This window comes from Equus caballus, chromosome 10 (genome assembly GCF_041296265.1).
Source record: "Equus caballus isolate H_3958 breed thoroughbred chromosome 10, TB-T2T, whole genome shotgun sequence".
Lineage (NCBI taxonomy): Eukaryota > Metazoa > Chordata > Mammalia > Perissodactyla > Equidae > Equus > Equus caballus.
Window position 1 is genome coordinate 25,505,499 of NC_091693.1, and position 27,165 is coordinate 25,532,663.

Here is a 27,165-nt window from a genome sequence, read left to right on the forward strand (position 1 = left end):
CTGTAACATTTTGCATTTCCACCAGCAGTGAAGGAGAGTTCTGTTACTTCATATTCTCAACATGAATTGATCACTCTTTTTAATTTTAGCCCTTGGCATCTCATCATGGTTTTAATTTTATTTTCCTAATGACAAATGTTAAGCATCCTTTCATATTCTTATTTACCACATGTATATCCTCTTTGGTGAGCTATCTGTTCAGATGTTTTACTCATTTTTTATTAGGTTATTTTCTTGTTGAATTTCAAGGGTTCTTTGTATATTCTAGATCCAGATCTTTGATCAGACACGTAATTTGCAAGTATCTTTTCCCTAGTCTATAGCGGATCTTTTCATTCTCTTAACAAGCGTCCTTCTCCGAGCAGACGTCTTTCATTTTGATAAAGTCTGGTTTATCTTTTTTTAATGGATCATGCATTTTACATTGTACCTGAAAACTCTTCACCAAATCCAAGATCATGTAGATTTTCTCCTATGTTTTCTTCTAGAAGTTTTACAGTTTTGAATTTTCTGTTTAAGTTTATAATCCATTTGGACTTGATTACTGTGTAAGCTGTGAGACCTGTGTCTAGGTTTTTTTTTTTCCTTGCCTATAGACTTCGAGTTGTCTCAGTGCCATTTGTTAAAAAAAAAATATCCTTTCTGCACTGTGCTTTTGTCAAAAGTCAATTGACTATATTGATGTGGGCCTGCCTTGTCTGTTATTCACTGAGAGATGCAACGTCCCAATGCTTGTGAGTCTATATTTGCTTCTCTATTGAGGATATGTCAGGTGGACACAGATTAGGATTCTCATATCTTCTGAATAACTGTTCCAACTAGTATTAGGTAAAGATCCTCCTTACCTGTCATCGTGATTTTGCCTTAAAGTTGAACCCATCAGATACTGTAAATGTGTAAGCCTTCATTTGGACAAATTTGGCTTATCTGACAATTTTTTCAGCTGGTTTATATTGAGTATTTATCTGTAGATCTTCAGGAGTGCTTTCCTAGACACTAACTTAGGATACATTTTATTATATGTCTCTACTGGGCATCATCAGAGTTGGGTTAGAAGTAATTCTTTTGGGACTGATTTATTACTTATGCTGAATTTTACTTCAGGTATCATTGTTCTCATGACCATTTCAATGAGAAGATGAGAAAAGATGAGTCTGGTCTAAAGGACTTCCTGCCCTCACCCCGACCCCCAAAACTAGCAAGGTACTTATAAGAACTTAGTTACCTCAACTGATTGATTTTTGAATAACTTGATACCACCTTGAATTTTCCACAGGTTCCATTTATTCTTGTTGCTGCTAATTCTGTCTCTGACGATTGATTTCTCTGCCCTGGACAAATGGCGTCATCTTTCTTTTCTGATTTTGGCCTTCTGTGGTACCTGGGGGAGCTCAAAAAGGATGAGTTCAGAAAATTTAAGGATTTCCTCAAACAAGAGCCTCTGCAACTCGGACTCAAGCCAATTCCCTGGGCTGAAGTAAGGAAGGCAACCCGGGAAGGACTTGCTAACCTATTGGTCAAACATTATGAGGAACAAGAAGCATGGAATGTGACCTTCAGCATCTTTCACAAGATCCATAGAAAGGATCTCTGTGAGAAGGCCAAGAAAGAGATTACAGGTGAGGGGGTCTGGGATTGTGGGATGGGACAAGGTTTCTTATAACGAGCATCATGTCCTAATTTTGATAAATGATCTCGATGCTTATCTACAACAGGGCCAGAAGGTACTATGGGACAATGTTCATTTCTTCATCTCCATATTCTTCCATGATCTTTGATTTTCAGGATCACATGGAAATTGTGTTAGGTTAATCTTGGCAGTGGTTAATCTTGGTAGTGATTCTCAGGAGTGATTTTTGCCCTCTAGGGGACGTTTGGCCATGTTTGTAGATATTTTTTGTTGTCTCCATTGGGCATGATGCAGGAGAGTACTACCTGCACCGAGTGCTTAGAGGCCAGGGATGCTAAACATCCTGGATGCCCAAGAGAGTCCCTCACCGCAAAGAATTATCCAGCCTACAATGTCAGTAGTGCTAAAATTGAGCAACCCTGTACTAGAAGAATATAGATAATGCTCCATCCAATATGGTAGCCACTAGCTACATGCAGCTATTAACATTTAAATTATTTTAAATCAAATAAAAAATTTAGTTCCTCAGTCACACTAGCCACTTTGCTGAATAGTTCCATGTAGCTAGTGGCTACCATATTGGATAGCACAGAACTTACCATTCCCTTCTCACAGAAAAGGACACTTGAAATTTACCACATTTTTCAGCAGGGGACAAAGGTATTAAAAATATACATTCAGTATGCTTCAATTCAGGATCTAAAAAATGTTTAAACAAGTGTGTTTAGTAGCCAGAGCCATATACACTAGACTCAAGTTTTTGGTGGTGGTTTTGTTGTTTGTAGTTAATGAAATTGTAAATAGCCTTTCTCTTCTAACAATTTTCAAGCTTGATTCTTCCATGATGCCCTCCTAAAGTACCTCAGTTTGGAGCATTTAACCTGTTTTTTTTTCTTTTCTTCTTAGAAGTATTTCAGGGGATTTTTCATGTCCTCTTCCTTCTCTATTACAAATTTTTTCTACATTGAGGGTTGAGCATCAAACCACACCAGAAATGTGATCTTTTCTAATCCAAGTCACCAAACATTGTTGTTGGACATAGGACATGTTGAAAGAATCATTCAAATATATTTTGCAGGATTGGCTTTTAAATAGGACTTGGCTGGGTATTGCAGATGGGGTTGATAGATTTTGAAAGCTGGTAATGATCGGAATCCTAATGAAGCTTATTCATATGGCACTGATGAAATATGTCAGCCTCTCAGAAACCTGTTTAACAAAAGGCAAATCCACTACCTTGTTGCATCATTTGGGGCATTCTTAATGCTATATCAGAGCCTAATAGAGAATTAGGTTCATAAGACATGATGGTGCTCATAGGTAGGTGGGGATGATTTAGTTGATGGTAGCATCATTCTTAACTGTAGGAGATATCATCGTCCCTTTCCAAATTGAACTGTAAACCCCACAACTTCCTCACATTCTAGATCCCTTCACAATGCATGTTTTGCTCCCTCATGCATGATTCCTACAGCCTGTGACCTTCACAATATCCCTATAGTACTAGGAAGCTCAGCCTTACCTTCATTTACAACTGAGACACCTGAAGCTCAGGGAGACTCTTTCCTTCCCCAGATCGCGTAACTAGGAGGAGTTGGTACCAGGCTTCAACACAGGTCATTGAACTTGAAGTTGAGGGTTCTTTTTATAAAATCTCTCAAGTGCTCTAATATACTGAGTTTTGTCACTGTTTTTTGCTTCTCAAAAGCAGTCTATATGGAGGAGAACGTTCCTTTCATGTGGCAACTCAATATAACAAAGGGTGTTGCTAAAGTAAGCTGTAAGCAGGTCTGAAAATGGATCGTCCTTTGGAGATGTATGCCTTTATCTTCTTTCACTAAAGAGGGAGAAGGGGTTGTGTGCCCATTTAATTCCCATTAGTGAACAATCAAACATGTAACCCAAATTTCCGGAACAGGTGAGAAGACCAAGAAACTAGAAAACACTGAGGGGTGGGCAAAGAGCTTTCTAAGCTTAAGAAGCTAATGGGATCCTAACCAACATCAGGTGGCATCGTTAGCAGCTGAGAACTTCAGGAGACTGAGAGACTGGGAGAATCCACTGTTCTCCCCGTGGGTTAATGTAGTGTTACCTACTGTTACACGTAGTGCTAGGTTATAGCCCTTACCTATGTTCTATCAAACCCAATGACAGTTATGCAGGGGTAGAGTGAAAACTTCCCTCCTACAACAGCCCCCAGATCCCTGTCCATCAGCCACCATTTACTTGCAGAAAACAAAGATCATAGCAGTTATTTAAAGAAAACATAATTTTATAAGGGGGTTTGGTGTTTCCAGAACTTCTAGAAGAGCTGAAGAATGGGGTCCAAGCTGGTGCTCTAGAAATGACTCCAGGAACTACACCACCTGGGACCTGCTACCCTTATTGCAATTAGGAAGGTGAATGATAGGAAGGCCACCAATGTAGCCATGATTCAGAGGTTGGGAAGCTCACTAGTGTAGCTGCTCCTTGAAAACCATGATGATAGCAATTGGAGACGGGAATGGAATTACAGAAAAGCCTCGCGTCTCCATGTTCACAGCAACCGGCAGCAAAACTGTTGGAGCAGCAGAACATGGACTCCATTCCTCTTCTACCTTCCAGTGTCAGGAGCACATGTAAATTGCAGGACTTAACCTGTACCTGCAATCTTAGCAGCAAGGGAATCTGAGAAGGGTGGTAGTTTTTATGTTTGTTTGTTTTTAGCATTCTGCTCTTAAGCATACTCTCTAGATCAAAGTTGGAACAAATACTGAGCACCATTCTAGCACGTCTATTGCATCCAGTTTCTCTTCTAGAGGTAACTGCCTGTGTCAGGTCTTTCAGATCAATTTCATACACAGAAAATCCCTTGAATGGATAAATGGGTACATACTAGAGACACTGTCTTGTTCTTTTTCCACATAAAGATGATTCCATACTTTCAATATCTGCATAATGTTCCATGGTTCCATAAATTATTTACCTGGCCTTCTGTTGACGGTCATACAGTTCTTTTCTAGTGTTGCTATAATAGCAGCAATGAATACCCATGTGTGCATGCGCATGTGTGTGTATCTAGAGCAGGGTTTGGCTGCGTTTTTCTGTAGAGGGCTGTAGAGTATACATTTTAGACTTTGTGGGCCATACAGTCTCTGTTACAACTACTCATCTCACCACTGTGGCAGGAAAGCAGCTGTAGACAACACTACATGAACAGTATGACTGTATTCCAATGAAATTTTATTTACAAAACAGGCTGTTGCCCAGCTTTGGTCTGTGGGCCACAGTTTGCAGATCCCTGAGAAGATACATTCTGAGAAGAACAATTGCAGGGTCAAAAAGTATATATATATATATGAGTGTTTAACTTGGATGTGTTGTATGTGTGTTTTTCTCCTCCTGTTCTCACTGACTCAGGACACACCAAGACATATCAAGCTCATATACAGGAGAAGTTCAACAATATGTGGTTCAGAGAATCTGTCACTAGGATTCATGACTACTTTGACCAGAAAACCACCCAGAAAGAACGTGAGTCTTTGGAACGTCTTTTTGCCCCTAAGGAAACTGGAAAACAGCCACGAACAGTGGTCTTTAAAGGAATACAAGGGATAGGGAAAACGACGTTTCTGATCAAGTTGATGTTGGCCTGGGCAGAGGGCAGCCTCTATCAGGAGAGATTCTTTTATGTTTTCTACTTCTGCTGCCGGGAAATGAAGCAGTTGACACAGACAAGCTTGGCAGCGCTGATTTCTAGAGACTGGCCCAACTCCCATGTTCCACTAACGGAGATCATGTCCCAGCCAGAGAGACTCTTGTTCGTCATTGATAGCTTTGAAGAACTGAAACACAACCTGGATGAACCTGAGTCAGATCTGTGCAGCGACTGGATGGAGCAGCGACCAGTACGGGTGCTCCTGAGTAGCTTGTTGAGGAAGAAAATGCTCCCCGAGTGCTCACTGCTCATTGCAGCTGCACCTGTGTACCCAGGGGAAATTGAGGATAGGTTGGTGTGCCCAGAAATTAAAACATTCCTGGGATTCAGTGAGAGTGAGAGGAAGCAGTACTTCTGCTGTATATTTCAAGACAGGAATAGAGCCATGGAAGCCTTCAGTTTTGTAAGAGAAAATGAACAACTGTTTTGCATGTGCCAAATCCCCACCCTTTGCTGGATTGTGTGCACTTGTCTGAAGCACGAGATGGAAAGGGGGAAAGATCTGGCACTGACCTGCCGACGTACCACCTCTCTTTATACTTCTTTCATCTTTAACTTGTTCACAGCCAAGGGCACTAGTTGTCCAGATCAGCAAAGCCAAAGCCAGTTGAAGGGCTTGTGTTCCCTGGCTGCAGAGGGCATGTGGACCGACACGTTTGTATTTAGTGAAGAGGATCTTAGGAGAAATGGGTTAGTGGATTCTGACATTCCTACATTGCTGGACATGAAGGCTCTTCAGAAGTACAGAGAATGTGAGAACTCATACCTGTTCATCCATGTGTGTGTCCAGGAGTTCTGTGCCGCCATGTTCTATTTTCTGAAGAGCCACATCGACCATCCAAACCCAGCTGTTGGATGTACAGAGACACTACTATTTACCTATTTAAAGAAAGTAAAAGTACATTGGATTTATTTGGGGTGTTTCATGTTTGGCCTTTTAAATGAAAAGGAGCAACAAAAGCTGGATGCGTTTTTTGGCTTCCACCTGTCCCAAGAGATACAGCAGAAATTTCGCCAGTGTGTGCAGCGCATAGGTGAGAGTGAACATCTTCAAGGAGAGGTGGATTTCTTGGCATTGTGTTACTGTTTGTTTGAGATGCAGAACGAAGCCTTTGTAAAGTGGGCAATGGCCCTCTTCCAAGACGTTACATTTTCTATTGTTGACAGTGCAGATTTGGTGACTTCTGCCTACTGCTTAAAACACTGTTCTCGCTTGAGGAAACTTTGGCTTTCCATCCAAAATGTCTTTAAAGAAGAGAATGCAAACAACCCCACGTGAGTCCATCCAATGACTTTCTTTCTATCACCTTTTCAACATCTGTCTATATTCCCAAGTGGGTTTTGCTGATGGAGTTTTTAATATAGGATCATGGTTAGGATCTCACCTTTTCTGTCAAACAGACCTCAGCTCAAGTCCTGGCTTGACTCTGTATGAACTATTTGACCTTGTCCACGGGGTTTTCCCTTCCTTTGTTGAAGTTCCTTCATTGTAAAAGGGCAATAATGGTAACTACCACATTGTGAGGTATTGTGAAGATTGAATGTTGAGAGCTCATGTGAAGTTTTTCCTACACTTCACAAGTATTAGCTGATAGGTACTTATAATTAATATTTGTATCATTCCCATAGGACCACATTCAGATTCTTTCTTGACTTCTCAGCTAAAAATTAACTTTTAAAATTAATTCTTACAAGTTTTAACTCACTTAATACTCGTAAATATCAGATGAGGTAGATTCTATTATCATGTTGCAGGTGAGATGACTGAAGCAAAGAGAGCACATAAGCTGCCCAGGTTAAGAAGTGGTGAAGGCTCGGTTTGAGCCAAGGCAATCTTCCTCGAGAATGACAGCTGTACTGTGCTGCCTCACCTTTTACTATAAAACTGCCTGCATATAAGGCAAGGTTTTGCAACCTTGGCACTATTGACAGTTTGGGTTGGATCATTCTTTGTCGTGTGGGGCTGTCGTTTGCATTGTAGGATGTTTAGTAGCATCCCTTGTCTCACCCACTAGATGCCAGGAGCACCCCTCCCCCAAGCTATAGCAACCAAAAATTTCTCCAGATACTGCCCAATGTTGCCTGGGAGAAGGGGACAACATTGCCCCAGTTGAGCACTATGAATATAAGATAGCTCCCCTGACTGACCTTATTCTGTCTGACTAAACGTGAGTCTGAGTCAGCTGTTTCATGTTCAGGTAGATAATCTGTTATGCTTATGATATGAATGGCTTGGGTTGACTATTTACCCATGGAAAGCGTTTCCTTTCTCCTTACAGGTCAAATTACAGTTTCATCTGTTGGCATCATGTCTGCTCTGTGCTCACTACAAATGAGAACCTCACAGAACTCCAAGTGAGTGACAGCAGCCTCAACGAGTCAGCCTTTGTGACTTTGTGTAATCAGCTGAGGCATCCCAGCTGTCACCTTCAAAAGCTTTGGTAAATTGGAGATCCACCTGGATTGAGTCTGTCATGGTGATAAATTCATCTTACCTCCAGATTTCCAGCGAGGCCAACTGCACAGGCAAAGAATTGCAATCTAGGGGCCAGCCCAGTGGCACACTGGTTAGGTTCGCACATTGCACTTCAGTAGCCTGTGGTTTGCCGGTTCGCATCCCGGTGTGGACCTACACACTGCTTGTCAAGCCATGCTGTGGCAGGCGTCCCACATATAAAGTAGAGGAAAATGGGCACGGATGTTAGCTCAGGGCCAGTCTTCCTCAAAAAAAAAGAATTGCAATCTAGAGCAGAGTTTCACATGCCATTTCTCTTGCTGTGTCACATTTTCCCATATTCATTGAAGTGAGTGTCTTAAGGTCACAGGGCTGTTAAAGGGCAAAGCTGGGTTCTGACCTCAGAGCTGATCAATTGCAGAGCTTCTGCTGGTGGCTATTGCACCTGCTGCTTCCTTAAATGTTTGAGGAGCATTCTGTCAACCAATAGTTGAGGGCCAATTGGGTGTCAGACTTTGTACTAAATCCCAAGAATAAAATTAGGTTGAGAGTTATGGTCCTGACCTCTAGGAACAGACGGTCGTGTGGCTTGGTTGGTTTCTGTTTCCCTGCCGTAAAATGTACAGATATTTCCCTGTGAGAGGTGAATATAAAAGAAATGAGAGAACATGAGATTCTGGTTATCTGGGAAGTCATCCTAGTCAAGGATTTTAGAATATCGTCTCACATGTTGTGGAGCTTAAGGATTCCAGAGAAAGGGAGGAATACACAAGAGCGATATTCATCTGGGAATTTTTGTGGCAGAGATAGCTAGGTGCCCTTACCACCACTAAAGTGTGTTCCCCCATTGTAGTGTGGTGTTGTCTCCAGCCAAGTGCTTCACATCCAAGGGTCCTTGGCATCTGAATATGGCTATGTGACTCCTTCTTAGCAATAAAATATCAGGAGAAGTGTAGCTTCTATACCAAAGCCCTTAAGGAAGAGACTGGGGTCTCTATGTGTGCATTCCTCATTTACTAGTTGAATGGTGAAGTCACAAGACAGACAGAACCTGTGTCTGTGGTTCCGTAGAGGAGTGCTTCTCACACTTTAATGTCATTAAAATGGAAATACTGCTTCAGTGGGTCTGGGGTAGAACATAAGATTCTGCATTTCTAACAAGTTCTCAGGTGATGCTGATGTGGCTTGTCCAGGAACCACACTTTGAGAAGCAAGGGTGTAAAGCAGTAATTTCTTAATATTGTCTGCACACTAAAATTGCCCAAGGACCTTTAAAAAAGCTCTTCATGGGCCGGCTCCATGCCTAGTGGTTAAATTTGGCGTGCTCTGCTGCAACAGCCTGGGTTCACAGGTTCGGATCCCAGGCACAGACCTACACCACTTGTCAGCCATGCTGTGGTGGCAAGCCACATACAAAATAGAGGAAGATTGGCAAAGATGTTAGCTCAGGGACAATCTTCCTCACCCAAAACAAAAACGAAGTTCTTCAATCCCAGGTCAAGCCCCTAAATCAACTTATTAGAATATCTCCATGTTATTTCAATGTGCGGCCGAGATGAAGAACCACTGTCTAAGAGGAAACCCACTCCACCCCCAATACTTGCACTGAACCATTACATGAGAAAAAAATAAATTGTGTTAATCCATTTAAATTTGAAAGTTTGTAACGCTAGATAGTGTTACACCAGAGTGTCTCAGCCTTCACTATTGACATCCTGGGTCGGGTAATTCTTCATGGTGGGCACTGTCCTGTCCACTGTATTTAGTAGCATCCTGACCTCCACCCACTAGATGCCGGTAGCACATCCCCCAGTGTGACAACCAAAAATATTTCCAGACCTTGGGTGATTTTGCCCCCACGGTACAAATTGGAAGATTGAGAACCACTGAGCTACATAATTGGATCGTGAAATTAGGTTATCAGTTAATTGCAGGTCACAGGAGACATTCGAGACAGGCGCTCAGGCAGTGTTCTCAGGTTTTGTTGGATGAGACCTATCCAAACTTTTTGTTATTTTTTCAGGATAAATAACGTTTCCTTCTCTGCTGAGAGTTGGTTTTTCTTTGAGGTGCTCACGCTTAGCCCGGATTTGAAATACCTGAACCTCAATGGCACAGCCCTCTCCCGTAAGGATGTGAAGTTGCTCTGTAACGCCTTGAGCAATCCAAAGTGCAACGTGGAGGAACTGCTGTAAGTCTCTGTGTTCACGAGGCTCACTGACCTGATTCCAGAGAGCACGGCACCATTTTCATCTGTCCACTTTAGTCCTCTCTTCTATTAGTCATATGCAAACTTAACCTCCTGTAAACTTGGGATTAGAATATGGGCGTTAAAGTTTCTAAATTGGTACAACCACTATGGAAAACGACTAGCCTATATTCAGCTTTCGTAGGTTCTGGCATTCTGTATAACCTAGGAATTCCACTTTTAGGTGTACATTTGACAGAGTTGCATGCATAATTTTGCTGAAATATAAATATTAAGACATTCATGACAAATATCCATAATACCTGAAAAAATGGAAATACTAAGAGAAACTTAGATAAGAGAACCGTGGTTATATTTTCAGTCCCTGAGAATGAATATTTACAATCATATGCAACAATTTGGATGAATCTCACAGACATTGTTGATGGAAATGAGCCGAGCTTAAGAATATAGCATGTGATTTTATTTATATAAGATGCAAAGATGGGCAAGACTACAGTATCGGAGGTTAGGATAGTGGCAGGAGGTGATGGATATGTTCTGCTTCTTGACCTGGATACTGGTAACACAAGGGCATTCAATTCATAGCAGTTCATTGGCCAACACTTAGCATTTGTTCACTTTTCTGTATGTACGTTACACTTCAAGAATGTTTTTTCAATCAAGTAAGGATTCCCTCTAATACTAATCCTCTGTTTACTTTCTTTAATACCCCCATATTCAGATTTCTCCACTCAACTCTTTATCTTCCCTTATCTGGGCTCCCATTAACCAAACACACAATCACCCAAACCCATTTCTTAATAGCTTCACCAAGATATAATCCACATACTAAACACACCCTTTTAGAGCATACAATTTAGTGGTCTTGGTACATATTCACAAGGATGTGCAACCATCATGACTATCGAACTTCAGAGCATTTTCGTCACCTCAAAAAGAAACTCCAGACCCTTTAGCACTCGCTACCCATTCATTTGTCACCCTGGCAACCACTAATATACTTTTAGTCTCAATGGGTTTACCTATACTGGACATCTCATATAAATTGAATCATACAATATGTGGTCTTTTGTTAGTGGCTTCTTTCACTAGTAAAATGTTTTCAGGGTTCATCCAAATTGTACCATGTATCAGTGCTTCATTTCTTTTTATGGCTGAGTAATATTATAGTGTGCTGATATACTGTATTTTGTTTATCCGTTCATCTGTTGATGAACACTTGGGCTGCTTCCACCTTTTGGCCATTGTGACTAGTGCTGCTATGAATGTCATTGTTTTAAACACCTGTTTTTCAATTCTTTGGGGTGTACACGTAGGAGTGGCATTGCTGAGTCATATAGTAATTCTATGTTCAACTTTTGGAGGAACCAACAAACTGTTTTCCACAGTGGCTGAACCACTTTACATTCCCCCCAGCCATGCCTGAGGGTTCTGATTTCTCCATGTCCTTGCCAATAGTTATTTTCCATTTTTTGGTTACAGTCATCCTAATGGGTTTAACGTGGCATCTCATTGTGGTTTTGGTTTGTATTTGCTAAATGACTAATGATGTTCTGCATCTTTTCATGTGCTTGTTGGCCATTTTTATATCTTCTTTGGAAAAATGTCTATTCAACTCCTTTGCACATTTTTAATTGGTTTGTTGGTCCTTTTGTTGAATTGTAAATATATGTTGAGTTATAACACTCTGGATACAAGTTATGATATACAAGATACATGATTAGAAAATATTTTCTCCCAGTCTGTGAATTGTATTTTCACTTTCTTAATGATGTCCTATGAGACACAAAAGCTTTTAATTTTGATGAAGTGCAATTTATTTTTTTCTTGCCTCTAGTGTATTTAGTGTAAAATCTAAGAAACCATTGCCTAACCCAAGGTCATGAAAATTTACTCTTGTGTTTTCTTCTAAGAGTTTTAAATGTTTTAGCACTTATATTTAGGTCTATGATCCATTTCAAGTTAATTTTTATATGTGGTATGAAGTAAGCAAACCCTATTTTTTACTCTTTGAAAATGTCTTTAAGCTAGAAACCACTTTAAAACCATGCATTGCCACAGCATCATCCTTAGAGAAATGTCAGGAGCCATGGACTAGGTGACTTCCCAATTACATTTTCATTTCTTGACAACTATCATAATTGTTTCCATCTTTATTCTATTGTCTTTGGGCCTAGTTTATACTTCTTGTGGCAACCAGAGGGAAGGAGAGTGGCTAAAGTAATGGAAAACCATAATTACTCATAGCGCCAACCAACTCAAGCAAGCCATCAAATCATGAGCACGTGGGACTCCAGTTGAAGGGTCCTCTGAGGAGGTGCTGCTTGAGCAGAGACCTGAATGATGAGGATCCATCTAAGCAAAGGCCAGGCAAAGAGCATTCCACTCAGGGTGAACAAATGCAAAAACCCTAAGTAGGATAAAGGAGTTTGGGGGAAGGAGATTGGGGGAACAGCAAATATGAATACCTACTTTGAAGAATAACACCCAATGTGGGTCAAGCAACTGAAAACAGCCAGTGTGGCTGAGACACAAGCATTGAGGAAGAAGCCTTGTAGATCACATGATATATTTTGGGCTTTTCCTTAAGTGCAGTGAGAAGTCCTGGGGAAGTTTAAGGCACATACGGATAATAACTGAGTCTGTATGTGTCTCAAGTTTAAAGGATGGGTCATGGGGATCAATACAGAGGCAGGGGATCAATGAGGTTCTCAAGCAGAGCAAACAAGTGCTTCCTCACTATTATAGGATTAGCAAGAAGAATGAGTCAGGGAAATAGAAACCAATGGAATGTACCATTTTCTCTTTCCTACAGGCTGACAAATTGTTGCCTTTCAGCTGATGATTGTGAAGCCTTCACCTGGGTCTTAAACAGCAACAACAAGCTGAAGCTTCTTAACGTATCATACAACTACTTGGACAAAGGCGTGCCCCTGTTGTGTAAGGCCCTGCGCCACCCAGACTGCGCTCTGGAGGTCTTGGTGTAAGTGAACATTGGGAGCGTCCACCATGGAGGACCATGGCAGCAGTTTGAACTTTGGCCAAATCCATCCATTGATGGAAGCAACGTAGCACAGATCTTAAAGTGTAGGCTTCAGCATCAGAAAGACTTGAGTTCCACTTGTGGATTTACCACTTATGCACTGTTATCTTGAAAAAGTTATTTAATGTCTGTCAGCTTCAGTTGGCTCCTCTGTAGACGGAGGTGGAAAATTCTGTCCTAGAAGTCTCATGAAAATTAAGTAAGATTATACAGAGTACATAATCAAGTTTCTAAAGATGTTAGACTGGATTAAAGTACCTACAACACACGCAGATACTTCCTTACTACCTACTAACTTTTACTTGTTACTAGTTTGTAAAGTGAACTCCCAGCTGTCAATCCTTGCTGTCAGCAGCTGTCAGACAATAGCAGAGCAAGATGTCCTTGGACGTGTTGACCTCATTTAATTCGGAGTGTGCTTCTCCTGCAGTAATAGGATGAATGAACAGACTAACCTAGAAGCAAAGTTTAGGTACATAGAAAAAGGACAGAGGAGTTAATGTGTTAGAGAGTCAACTGATTACCTATTAATACAGTTCTAATATCTTCAGTTCATAGTAGGACTTGTATAAAAAGGAGGTGGTGGGGGGCCGGCCCCATTGCCGAGTGGTTAAGTTTGCACGCTCCACTTCGGCGGCCCAGGGTTTCACTGGTTCGGATCCTGGGTGCAGACGTGGCACTCCTCATCAGGCCATACTGAGGAGGCGTCCCACATGCCACAACTAGATGGACCCACAACTGAAATATGTCCTGGGGGGATTTGAGGAGAAAAAGCAGAAGAAAAAAAAAGAAGATTGGCAACAGTTGTTAGCTCAGGTGCCAATCTTTAAAAAAAAAAAAAAGAGGTGGTGGGAAATATGCACTTATGTATATTTGGGGCTTTTTTATACACAAATATCCTTGGTTGGAGGAGATATAAAATTATAGGTTACCTATAATATAGGTTACCTTTGGGAAATAGAACTGGGAGATTGGGAGAAGCGAGTGGGAGGGAAACATTTCTCTGTTTATACTTCGGGATTTTTTGAGATTACAACTACATGAAAGTAAGGATATTCTGAGAATAAATCAAGAAAATTAGAGGAGGTACACTTGCAGCCAAAATGGAGGAACAGGAACTGAATTTAACCTGCCACCTAAAACAACCAAAAATAACCAAGTAAATAAAACAATAGTTTAAGACAAATTAATTTTTACTTGTCAATGTTTGCCAGGGTCTTGTAAAATAAAAAATTATTTTAAAATAGCTAAATATCTAAATCATATGAAATATTATAATTTTTCATTAAATTATAATGTTTTTCATTATAATTTAATATCATACAGCCTCTAAGGTATGAAATAGCATTTTAAATTGAGGTTCACTTTACTATTGGAAAAAATTGCCAAATATATATATGGCTTAGTTTCTAAATATAATTTTTAACAATGAGAAAATAGGCTCGTAAGATGTCAGAATATAAAATTGTGAGATCCTCAATGGCTTGAGTTTTATACTAGGTATCAAAAACACAAATGCCTAGAGGTCGCATAGAATGGAGATCAACGGAAGATGCAAGCCGGGTGGGGTCTGCGTGAGAATGGAGATCAATGTGGCCCGTCTACAGGAAGCAGTTCCTCCTTCCATCCTAGCCCATCACATTACAGCATGGCGACATGGATCCAGTGTTGCCAGATATCTAAATTTTCAGCAGAAGTTAAAAATCTGGATTTTATATAAAACTTTATTGGTGTTTAAATGTTGGCAACTAATTTTTAAAAATATAAAGGTGATGGCAAATTTTAATGTCTGTAGACCATATATAGTTCAGCTTGGGACCCCTGCTTTATATTTTGCTGTACCTTAGAGTTTTTCCCAAGTGCACATGCATCCCTTTAAAGCCATGACTTTATTACTATTTTAAGGAATAGAACTTAAAAAGTTGAAGAGGATTTTACACATAAGGTAATCCAATACACTTCACCAATCCAGGAGGGAGCATTATCAGATGTAGAATTAGAACCAAAATTTTCTAAGTCCTTTTAGAGAATTAGCTGTGCCATTGCGTGCCGTCTTTTTCCTCCTACATTACTTTGTCGGTTTTATTTTCTAATCCCTCTATCGTGTGAGTAAGAAGAAATGGAGGGAGGTATTTTCAGATAAGCTGGAAATGGATGGCCTCAGCTGAGGATTTTGTGTATATAAGATTGTATGAATACGACCTTTAATGTGGAGCCAAACAAAGCTCCCAGACACATCAGTTCCTTCTTCCCCCGTTTCTCCCATATATTTGTCCCCACAGCTTGGGTTACTGCTACCTCAGTGGACACTGCTGGAAAAGCCTCTCTGATGCTCTTCTGTGTAACAAGAGCTTGGTCCATCTAGACCTCAGCGCAAATGTCCTGAAATATGAAGAACTGAAACTTCTCTGCGAGGCCTTGAAACAGCCAAGCTGCCAACTACAGTCGCTGTGGTAGGTGCCTTTGAGGTGTACTTTCAACACCGACCCTCCTTTTCAGGAGGCTTGGATGGCTGAGAAGGCACCTAGATTTGAGGAAAGTCTTGGCGTCGGTGCCTCAGGATGTGAAGGTTAAAAATTACTTGTTTCAGATTCTTGTAGGGATGTTGAGGTGAAAAAACTCTGTACCTTGACTCTTCTGTCACAGATTTAGTGTGTTGTAAATGGTCATTCAGCTGAGTGTACAAAAGGACTCAGACAGAGGAATTATGGCAGGGGGCTCAGGGATGGTTTTATGGTTAGATGTTTGGCATGTGTCCTACAAGATGTATAAGTTTCGTCAGGTGGAAAAGGAGAACTGAAATTCCAGGTAGAAAGGTTAAAGATGGGGATGTGAGAACTGCTAACAAATCTGGGAATTAACATGGATAAAACAAGGGATACTTGATAAAGGAATATGAACAGTAAGAGAGTAATAAGCAGATAATGAAAAGACAATTTCATATTAAAAAGTTGAGAAATAGTTGGGTAACCTTGTGATAGTGGTGGTGGTGTCTTGGAGTTACCAATTGGGATAGCATTTCATCATCAAATGTCTCTTTCCTGAGAAATCAAGAGACTTGTGGGATTAGACAGAAGCATTTTACCTAATCCATCATGAAATCTCAGCGTTTAGAACTGTGGATTCCTTGCTTGGAGGGTGTGTTAAATGATGTGACAAAAGTACCAGGCATGTTCTTGACCTTGTAATGGTGGGTTATGTTATCTGGCTCAATCCTTGAACTGAAAGCTACTAAAAATATCAGATGTAGTATATTTTAAAAATATTAAAATTATCTGGAAGCTGAGCCAGAAGTAGTCTATGTAGTAAACTAAATGTAGATCACTTGAGGCGGTCCAAAAATCCATTTGGGATATATTTATTTAAAACAACCTTAAACTAGCACTGCCTCTAGACACCTGGAAAAAGCAAGTGCACATCTTTTCTGGAGGTAGATAAAAGCATAACGTGATCTTTGGCCTCAGCTTATTCCTAAAATGATCTTGCAGGGTCCATGAACACCACACAGTTAAAATAAGCTAAAACACAAGGAAATACAGCACTGTGAGCAAGAACAAAACAAAGACACCCGCCAGACTGCAGAAAGTGGGAGTGACCAGACTCATCTATAAAACCATTATGCTCACTATTTTAAAGAAAAAGAGCATGTTTAAATATCTTAGGAAAAAGGAAGCCATAAAACAAAATCGGCAAATTGAGAAAGCAAATAAAATGGAGCATCTAGAAATTATAATACCAGAAATGTAACAGATGGGTTGAACAATAGATTAGACATAATTACAGAGCAAATTAGTAAAACAAAATATAGGTCCTAATTATCTAGAAGGCAGCATGAAGAGAGAAAAAGATGTGAAATGAAGAGAGATTGAGACCTAGAGGATAGAGCAAGATGTTGTGGCACATTTAATGGGAATCCTAGAGAGAGAAAATGTTTTAAGATGTAATGGCTAAAACTTTCCCTGATGAAACGTTTGAATCTACAGATTCAATCCTCCAAATTTGGCCCCAGTAGGATAAATAATGGAGAACCTGCAGAACCACACATATAAAGATAGTGATCTTACAACTTCTACACTGGGGCTGGGGGCTGGAAGAAGGCATAACATTTAAAGGAAGGACAGAAAGAGCTGGGTGAAGAGGAGCGATGAAAACAAGAAGGCAGTGCAATAAGATCTTCGGTATGCTGGGGAGAAATTGCCAACCGATAATTTTATAACCAACAAAAATCAGCAGGAATGAGGACAAAAATATATTTTCAAAAAAAATTTGTTTCCCACCATCAGATCATCACTCAAGGTAATTCTCAAGAATAGCCCTCATGCAGAAGTTAAATAATTCTAGGGGGAAAAAGACGTAGAACAAAGAAGGTGGTAAATCTGTAGATGTATTTAAATAAAATATGAACTGCTTACAAAAATAATATTGTCTTTAGGATTTAAAGGAAAACTAAAATGTACAACGACAGTCACATAAAATGTAAATTAGTGTTTTAAAGTCCAAAAAGAGGGTAAAAGTATTTATTAATTTGAGATGTTTACAGGTTAAATACAAATATAGAAACTTCTACAAACTTAGAAGAAGAAAACCAGAAAGTGTTTCTAACTCCCAAATCAGCAGAGGAGAGAAGACGGAATGATGCAAATATCTCATTAAAAGAAAGCAAGAAAGGGAAGAAAAACAAAGGAGCAGATACAAGAAAATACAAAACACAGCAAGATGTGGATCTAAAATCAAATATATCAGTAACTGTTCAATATAAAAAGATCAAGTATTTCAGCTAAAAGATCAAAATTATCATACCAGATTTTTTTAAACCTAATGTTTATAAGTGACATTGAAATATAATGAGGTTGTGGTTGCATAATCTTGTAAATAGACTAAATGCCACTGAATTCTTCACTTTAAAATGATTGATTCTGTGTAATGCGAATTCACCTCAATAAAAAAATGAGACAAATGGTAACAGTGAAAGGATGGAAAAAATATACCATACAAATTAACCAAAAGAAAGTTCATGTAGCTACATTAAGCAGACAAAATAAACTTTGGGGCACAAAGTATTATTGATATGTGTATTATTTGCCTGATGCTATTTTTGAAATTATCCTATGTAATTGAACCATAATTCTTATGAGGTCAATGTAATTATTTCCCATACATCACCCATGAATCAAAGAAGAAATCGTAATGGAAATTAGAAGATACGTTGAAATGAAAAAGAATATACTTCACCACAAACTGAGGAGATGAAGCTGAAGCATGTGTGTATATTACAAAAAGAACAGCTGAAGCATAATGAACTAAGTACCCATCCTAAGAAATTTTTTCTTTCTTTTAAATGAACATTTGCATCTAATTTTCCTCTGCATCCCCATTTCTCTTCCTTTTTTTTTTTTTTTTTGATGAGGAAGATTGGCCCTGAGCTAACATCTGTTGCCAATCTTCTTTTTATTTTTTTGCTCCCCAAAGCCCCACTACATATCCTACGTATCCTAGTTGTAGATATTCTAGTTCCTCTGTGTGGGACACTGCCACAGCGTGGCTTGATGAGCAGTGTGCAGGTCCACACCCAGGATCCAAACCAGCAAACTCTGGGCCACCAAAGCAGAGCATGCCAACAACCACTCAGGCACGGGGCCGGCCCCAAGGAATTTTTTTAAATGACAAAAGAAGCCCAGGAAAAGATAGAAGGAAATAAAAATGGGAGCAGAAATTAATGAAAGAAAACAAACACACTATATAAACTGTCAGGAGGTTAAAGTTTGGTTCTTTACAAAGACTGGTGAGCATCTTGTATCTTAGCTGTCCAAAAGAGGAATGCGAGCCACACATGTAATAGTGCCTAGTAGCCACATGTTTAAAAACTGAAAATAAACAGGCGAAATTAATTTTAATAGTAAAACTTATTTAACTATATATCAAATATTATCACTGCAACATGTAATCAATACAAAATTATTAATGAGACATTTCACATTTTGTACTCTTTAAACTCTGGAGTGTGTTTTGCACTGTAGTACATCTTGATTGAGACAAGCTACGTTTCAAGTGCCCAGTGGTCACGTGGCACAGTCAGCTACTATACTGAACGGTACAAAAACGAAAAGAAACATTACTACAGATGCGTTGAATAATTAAGAGAATTTTATGAGCAGCTTTACACAATAAACCAGAAAGTCTAGATTTTTTTTCAAAACTCAGTAAACGTCTAGAATAATGTCTTGCCAAACTGAAGAAGAAAGAAAAATGAATAGTTCTAAACCATTAAAGAAATTAAATCAATAGTCAAATCTTACCATAAAGAAAACTCAGAGCTTGGAAGTCTTCATCAGTGACTGCTACCAAACACTCAAGGGGGAAATAACGCCAGAGTTACACGAATTCTTTCAAGGTTGGAAAGATAAGACATACTCCTTGCCATCTTTTGAGCCCAGCATAATCTCGATACCAGAAACCAATAAGAATAACATAAGAAAGAAAAAGGACAGACCAGTCATTCATGAAATGCATAACACCAAACAGCATGTTAGCAAATAGAATCCTGATATGTTAAAAATTAACATAATGACCACGTTGGGTTTATCCCAAGAATATAAAGTTACTTCAGCATTAAAAAGATCAATGTAATTTACTACACTGATTAAAAATAAATATCACTATCATCTAAAATACAGAAAAAGCTGTGAATTAAAACACAATATCTGTTTATTATAATAACTTGAAAAATTAATAACTGGGAACTTCCTTGAACTGATAAGGAATAGTTCAAAAAATCCAAAGCAAGCGTTTGTTTAATTATAAAGAGAGAAAAGCTTTGTCTTTGATGTCAAAAAAAGGTAAGAATGTTGGCTATAACTTCTAATCTGCCTTGTCCTGTAGATGGTGGCAAGAGCAATAAAGAAAGAAAAATATAATATAAAACCCGCAATCCTTAAAATGTTAGAAAGGAAGAATCATCTAATTCTATGCAGATGATATGATAGTGTACATAAAATTTTTTTTAATCTGTAGCTAAATTATCAGAATGAATGAATCCAATAACCTTCCTTTAAACAAACAGTATACAATTTCCTAGAGACCAACAAGAAGCATTAAACTAGTGGAATTAAATAAAATTACCATTTGCACTAGCATCAAAAAGGAATTACCAAAATTAAAAGATTTTGTTAAAAAATTACCCAGGAATAAGGCTAACACAATACATGAAAGACAGTTGTAGAGAATATCATCAAATGATAGTGTAATGTGGGAAAAAGGAAAGAGGTCCCATGTTCAAGGATTGAAATACTCAGTATTAAAAGTCATTTCTCCACAAACTGATTTTCATTTTAATGAAATCCCAATCAAAATGCAATGTTTTCTTGTGTTGTGTTGAACTTGAAAATTAGATTTAAAAATGTAAATGAAAGGGCCAGCCTGGTGGTGCAGCAGTTAAGTCCACTTTGGCAGCCCAGGGTTGCTGGTTCAGATCACAGATGTGGACCTATGCACTGCTCATCAAGTCACGCTGTGGCAGGCGTCCCATATATAAAGTAGAGGAAGATGGGCACAGATGTTAGCTCAGGGCCAGTCTTCCTCAGCAAAAAGAGGAGGATTGGCAGTAGTGAGCTCAGGGCTAATCTTCCTAAAAAAAAAAAAAAAAATGGGAGACCTAGCTCTAAAGATAGAATGACATTATAAGGTTTTAAAAATTAAAAGCAGTGTAGAATTCAGAGGCATGAATAGACCAAAGACACAGAACACACAGCCCATGACAGACCCATCCACGTGTGTTCGGACTTTGCATTGTGGACAACTGTATCACAGATCACAGGGGGAGGACAGACCTTCAGCAAATGATGCTGGGATGATCACCCATCCATAGGGATGATAAAAGTATAGTGCCTTGGCATCTTTCTTTTCCTGATATCAAGCAAAAATTTAGTAACCTTTGAGAGTACCTCCACTATTCTCTTGCAGTTTATTAAAATGTTGTATCACTGCCCGTGGCTGTCAAGACCTTGCCTCAGTCCTCACCAGCAACCAAAACCTGACAGGTCTGCAAATTGGGTACAACGATATAGAAGATGTCGGTGCGAAGCTGTTGTGCGAAGCTCTGACACATCCCCAATGTCGCTTAGAGAATCTTGGGTGGGTATTCTCAAAGTCGTGATTGTGTCTTTGTGGGTGGCAAAAGATGGAGGGTGCATGGCCAGAAAGAGAAAGAAAAATGAAAACCCCGTCAGGGGCATGTAGCAATTAGCTGTGCTGGCATAATAAACTACTGCAAAACTTAGAGGCCTCAAGCAGTGAGCACTTACAATCGCTAGCTGGCTCTGCTGGTCTGTGCCAGGCGTAGCCGACCTCGAATGGGCGTGCTCAGGAATCGGTGGTTCCCTGGGGCATTGTTTGGTCTAGGGGGGCCTCACTATCAAGTCTGGAGATGCGTGGCTGTCTGTGAACTGAGGAAGGCAGGGATGGCTGGACTGCATATCTCTCGTGTCTAACTGGGTTGCCTGGCCTTGTGGACGTGGCATCTGTTACCAGTTTGCTTGGGCCGCCATAAAAAAGGACCACAGACTAGGGGGCTGACGCAACAGAAATTTATTTTCTCACAGTTCTGGAGGCTGGAGGTCCAAGATCAAGGTGTCAGCAGGGTTGGTTCCTTCTGAGACCTCTCTCCTAAGCTTGTAGACGCCAGCTTCTCCCTGCGTCTTCGTGTGGTCTTCCCTCTGTGTGTGTCTGTGTCCTGATTGCCTCTTCTTATGAAGACACCTGTCCTGTTGGATTAGGGCCTGACGTGACAACCTCATTTTAACTTAATTGCCTCTGTAAAGACCCTACTGCAAATACGGCCACGTTTTGAGTTACTAGGGGTTAGCACTTCAACTTAGGAATCTTTGGAGGGACGCGGTCAGCATCTCAGGGGTTAAAGAGCGCAAGAAATGTGCAAGGTGTCGGCTCAGAACTCACAGAACCTTCCTTCCATTGTTTCATATCAGCCAAAGCAAGACACATGGGCAGTCCAGATTCAGGGGCTGGGGAAATAGACCCCAACCCTTAGTGGAATGAGCCGCAAAGCCACACTGCCATGGGAGTGGGTTCAGAGAGGAACGGACAATTGTGGCCGCTTTTCCAATCTAGCCCAGAGCAGTAGTCAGATGTCATAAACCCTGGGCTGTGAGACACTGTACTTGGAGGCTAAGGGGTGAGCCTTGGATAAATGTCCAGCTCACATGCCACCCACATGCCACCCTCTTCACCCTGAGGATGGGGCCACTTCTCACCGTGTGTCTTCTGTTGCAGGCTGGGTGCGTGCAAGTTAACTAGTGCCTGCTGCGAGGATCTCTCTTCTGCTCTCACCAGCAGTAAAACTCTGAGAAGACTGAACCTCAGTGGAAACGCCTTGGACCACGGTGGGGTGGTGGTGCTGTGTGAGGCCCTGAGATGCCCAGAGTGCCCCCTGCAGGTTCTCGGGTGAGCTGGTGCTGGTTCTCCCTGTGGGGACAGTCCTCGGGGCTCACGAGGGACTGACAGGGACCCAAGGTGTGGAACTATGACAGTCTAATCTCATTGCATTTAAATGCAAATGATGTTCCCTGTCTCAGGGTTGTTGCAGGAGTGAAAGATGACGTAAGTCCCTTATTCAGCACAGTAACTGGTGAACCGCAAGTGCCCAGTAAATGTTGGCCCTTGGTACTATTATAATACAAATCATAATTATAATACCTAAATATGTATAATTAGATAAATTATAATTATACTTAATATATTTTATTATATTTATATTTAAGTTCATTATATATTAAAATAAAAATTTAGTATAATAAATTATAATTAGACAATTATAAATGTAATATGTATAATTCTATATTATCAATTATATATAATTATAATTATAAAATCTAGCAAAATATCTAAAAATATTATAATTTTTATAATTATATTTATAATTATAGACATATAATTTAATATATATTTTTAATTGTTGACTTAAATATTTATACAGTCATGCACCACATAAGGACATTTCAGTCAACAACGGATCACATCTATGACAGTGGTCCCATAAGATTAGTACCATAGAGCCTAGGTGTAGGCTACACCATCTGGTTTGTGTAAGTACACTCTATGATGTTCACACAATGACAAAATCACCTATTGCTGCATTTCTCAGAATGTCCCCATCATTAAGCAACGCATGGCTGTAATTATATGTATAATTATGTCTGTAGTTATAAATATAATACAAATTATATACTATATGTTATACCTATAATTATACCTAAAATTAAATTGTTATGTATTTTATTTATAATTATAAAGATATATTTATATAAGTCTATAATTGCAAATACTACAATTATAAATACCACAATTATAATACAAACTATATATATTATTTTATCAGATAAATATTATTTTACTAGACAACGACATAATAAATCCTTAGCATCTTTCTTTCTCGTGCATTTGCCCCTACCCTTTTCAAACGTACATGAGATCAGGCGCAGTCACAGGTAGTCATTAGGCCGTTTCTTTCTAGAAGAGAGAAATACAAGATGTTGGGGTAAAACTGGTATAACTCCAGCACTAAGAATATTACCTTCTTTTCTGTCTTGTGAAGCTATAGGTCCATTTCTTTAAAGTCCATCCTTGTAAATCTACATCTAGAAATTTCAGGTGCCTGGCACGATTTCATTCTCATGGTAACTTGTGCCAAAGACTCGGAACGCAGAGCGCCACAGGTGACACGCCACCTAATGGGAAGACTGGGACCGTCCGTTATTTTCTGAGTCATGGAAGTCAGTGCTGGGGTTCCAGCTTTCCCAAGTTTAGTCCTGTAGTCTCAGGCAAGACATTTTCCTCTTCGATTATCCGCCTTCCACGGGAAAAATAGGGAAAATTACTTGACGTGGTCGTTATGAAAATATAAATTAGATAATATGATAAAAATGATGGAACCAAGTAAGTGAGTTTCCATGTCCTCTGCACCCTACTCCCACCGTGGACAGTCTCACAAACGTGTGTGTAAAGATGAACGGTTGCTTGAGGGGGCGTACCACACTCCAGCAGTCAGACGAAGCTGCTTGGGACAGTTGCAAAAGAACAGACACCAACAGAGACAAGAGACATTTATACCCACAGGAGAGCCAAGACACAATGATCCTTAACCCTCCTGTTTGTTTCAAAGCAACAACATAATGCCGCGTGCACGTGCAGGGGCTCCAGAAGCAAACTGCTGGATCTGTATCCTGACTCCACCGCTTGGCTGTGTGACCTCAGGCCGATTCCTGAACTTGCTTAGCCTCCATGTCTTCCTCACAAATCAAGTCGATAATGGTATCTCATAGGTGGTTGTGAAATTTTAATGACATATGCAAGTGAAACCCTGAGCAGAGGGCCTGCACCAGGCACTTGGATAATGAAAGCTGTTAGTATTTTATCTTTTTAAAAATAAAAATAGCTTCAGTCTTTCTCCCTAGCTTCCTGCCTTCTTGTCCCAAATCCTAATGTTTAGGTGGAATCAGGGCTTTCTACCAGACAGGACATTTTTTCTGTCCAGTGATGAGTTGAAGCCAGCTGCTGCCAGCTGGTGAGAACCCTGTGTGTGTGCAACTCTTCCTCACTCTGTGTTTAGTGTCATCAAGTTGGCAGCTTGAATTCAGCCGTGGTTGGAGAATCTACACCACAGAAATGAGCAGCCCTACAAACCAGGGTTTTTGGGGGGTTTTTGTGAGCCAGCTGTTAAACATTTATCAGCACACCACTGCATATAGCAGATGTGTCTTTCCTCTTGGAGGCAAGACAGGGAAGGCTTGTCCTAGGTTTGTCCAGGGAAGAAATGATGGAGAAAGATGAGATGTGGAGAAGAAAGAGGCATAAATTAAAGAGAGCCCCTTTATATTTTACCAGGCTGAAAAAAGATGAATTTGATGAGGAAACCCAGAGACTTCTGATGGCTGAAGAAGAGAGAAATCCCCACTTGACAATTTTCAGTGGCTAATGGAACAGAGACAGGAGCAGAAGGGCAGAAATCAGATTGCGAGCAAGCAGGATTCATTCAGACTCAAGAGCACCTATGGAGGATAAGTATTGGAGCCCTTACTTATACCTACTCTGCACCCAGTAATCACAAGTTACTCACACTGATGGAGCCCTGATTTTTCTGGTACCCCGTGCAGATGTGTTTCATACGTTGTGTGTTAATGGGGTTTTTATATTTGCTTTGCGGCTTTGGGCAAGCCACTGAAAGACCTGCAAGGTAAAATTTCTATCCTGTCTTACAATGACATTTTAAACACTCAATAAAGTTTTTATATCTTAAAAAATTTTGTAAAATCTTGACATGTGATTTGCTACTGGTGAATGCCTGGAGCATGTAGATTGAAGAAACTGTGGTCCTTTCTCCACATTGGCTTAGAAAGATGCTGGCCTTATTGAGATCACTGGAAACACAAGTTTAATTCAGGCTTTCTCTTCCTTTGCCTCTTGATGGTTTTTTAAAAGTATGTTTGTAAGGGGCCAGCTCAGTGGCATAATGGTTAAGTTCGCATGCTCTGCTTCAGCTGCCCAGGGTTCACAGGTGCGGATCCCGGGGGCTGCCTAGCACTGCTCATCAAGCCATGCTGTGGCAGCATCCCACATACAAAGCAGAGGAAGACTGGCACAGATGTTAGCTCAGCGACAATCTTCCTCAAGCAAAAAGAGAAAGATTGGGGGCCAGCACCACAGCCAAGTGGTTAGGTTCGCACACTCCACTTCAGTGACCTGGGGTTCGCTGGTTCAGATCCTGAGCACAGACCTGGACACCTCACAGTGGGCCATGCTGTGGTGGCAGCCCACATGGAAGAGCCAGAGTGACCTGCAACTAGATACGCAGCTGCGTGCTGGGGCTTTGGGGAGGGGAAAAAATAAAAGAGAGTGGAAGATTGGCAACAGATCTTAGCTCAGGGCCAATATTCCTCAAAAAAAAAAGAGGAAAAAGTACGTTTTTAAAAGTCAGAAAAGTACAAATCCCTCATTCTCTCTACCTAAGAGAATAGATGAACCTGAAGCTCCTTTTGACCACCAGCCCTGGCTCCTCCCCTGTCCCTAAACCCCACAAGCAACCCTATCATGAGATTAACGGGTATCCTTCCAATACCACTCCTGTACTTCCATATACTAGCATGCACCCATCGACAATATGGCATTGAGGGTTATTTTAATTACATGAAAGAAACCACACCAAATGCATTATTCTGCAAGTTTTTTCATTCTGTTAGTCTATGCACGTTGATACACATAAGTATATATACATGTGTGTGTATCAACATGGATAGGCTGAGTGAAAAATCTTGCAGAAAAATGTATTTAATGTGATATATACATCTATTTACATGTTGTATAGACATACACGTGTGTATTGTTTATATCTCAACGTGCATAGACTAAAAGTGAAAGTATGTATATACGATGAAGTACTTATATACGATGCCATTCTGTGTGTCAGGTTAAAACGATGCTTTATGATTCTATCTCATCGAGTCGTGCTTGTTCAATGGAATAAACAGAAAAGGTAGAAGCAGCATAAAATTAGAGTGGTATATTTACAAGACTCTACAAGTTAGCGTCTGCAAAGCTGTAAAACAGCTCAGTCAACCTAAGTTGCAAGCCCAGGACTGTTCCCAAAAGAACACCCAGGAATTCTCTTTTGCCTCTTTCCAAGTTTTGGGTCATTTCTCTGACATTGCTACTATTAACTCACTGCCTGACCCATTGCATCTCCTATTCTTTAGCCTCGACTCTAGTTTTCCTCTTCCCATGGGGGCTTATGACTCCTAAGACACTCTGCTCTTTTTCTCCTCCCTCCAAATGATGATCTCCTGGGATTGGGAGCTGGAAGGAAGGTTTAAGGGTGGGAGTATTTCACTCCTGAACTCCCATGCCATCAGTTGAGGAGTTAAGATTGGGAAAGTCAGCAACCCAAGTGTTCATCAACAAAGGAAGGGGTGAACAAAGCATGCTACATCCATACAATGAAATATCGTTGAGCCTTAAAAAGGAAATCGTGTCACGTGTTACAACATGGATGAACCTTGAAGACGTTATGCTAAGTGAAACAAGTCAGTTACAAATGGACAAATATTGCATGATTCCACTTGTA

At 40.1% G+C, this 27,165-nt stretch overlaps 1 protein-coding gene across 1 annotated transcript; it reads left to right on the forward strand.

Annotated features, from left to right (window-relative positions):
- The first annotated feature begins 1,339 nt into the window (after nt 1–1,339).
- Nucleotides 1,340–25,348, forward strand: NLRP4 (NLR family pyrin domain containing 4). The gene is made up of 9 exons (XM_001496627.3): nt 1,340–1,619; nt 5,030–6,602; nt 7,607–7,768; nt 9,806–9,973; nt 12,810–12,977; nt 15,320–15,490; nt 20,997–21,167; nt 22,323–22,493; nt 24,933–25,348. Exons 1-9 carry the CDS (start codon nt 1,340–1,342, stop codon nt 25,021–25,023), a joined length of 2,955 nt encoding a protein of 984 aa, XP_001496677.1. The 3' UTR covers nt 25,024–25,348.
- The last annotated feature ends 1,817 nt before the right edge of the window (nt 25,349–27,165 follow it).

Coding starts and splice junctions, on each gene's coding strand:
- NLRP4 (XM_001496627.3), top strand. CDS start 1,340: ATGGCGTCATCTTTCTTTTCTGATTTTGGCCTTCTGTGGTACCTGGGG. Junction 9,974..12,809: donor TGCAACGTGGAGGAACTGCT/GTAAGTCTCTGT, acceptor TCTTTCCTACAG/GCTGACAAATTGTTGCCTTT. Junction 15,491..20,996: donor TGCCAACTACAGTCGCTGTG/GTAGGTGCCTTT, acceptor ATTCTCTTGCAG/TTTATTAAAATGTTGTATCA.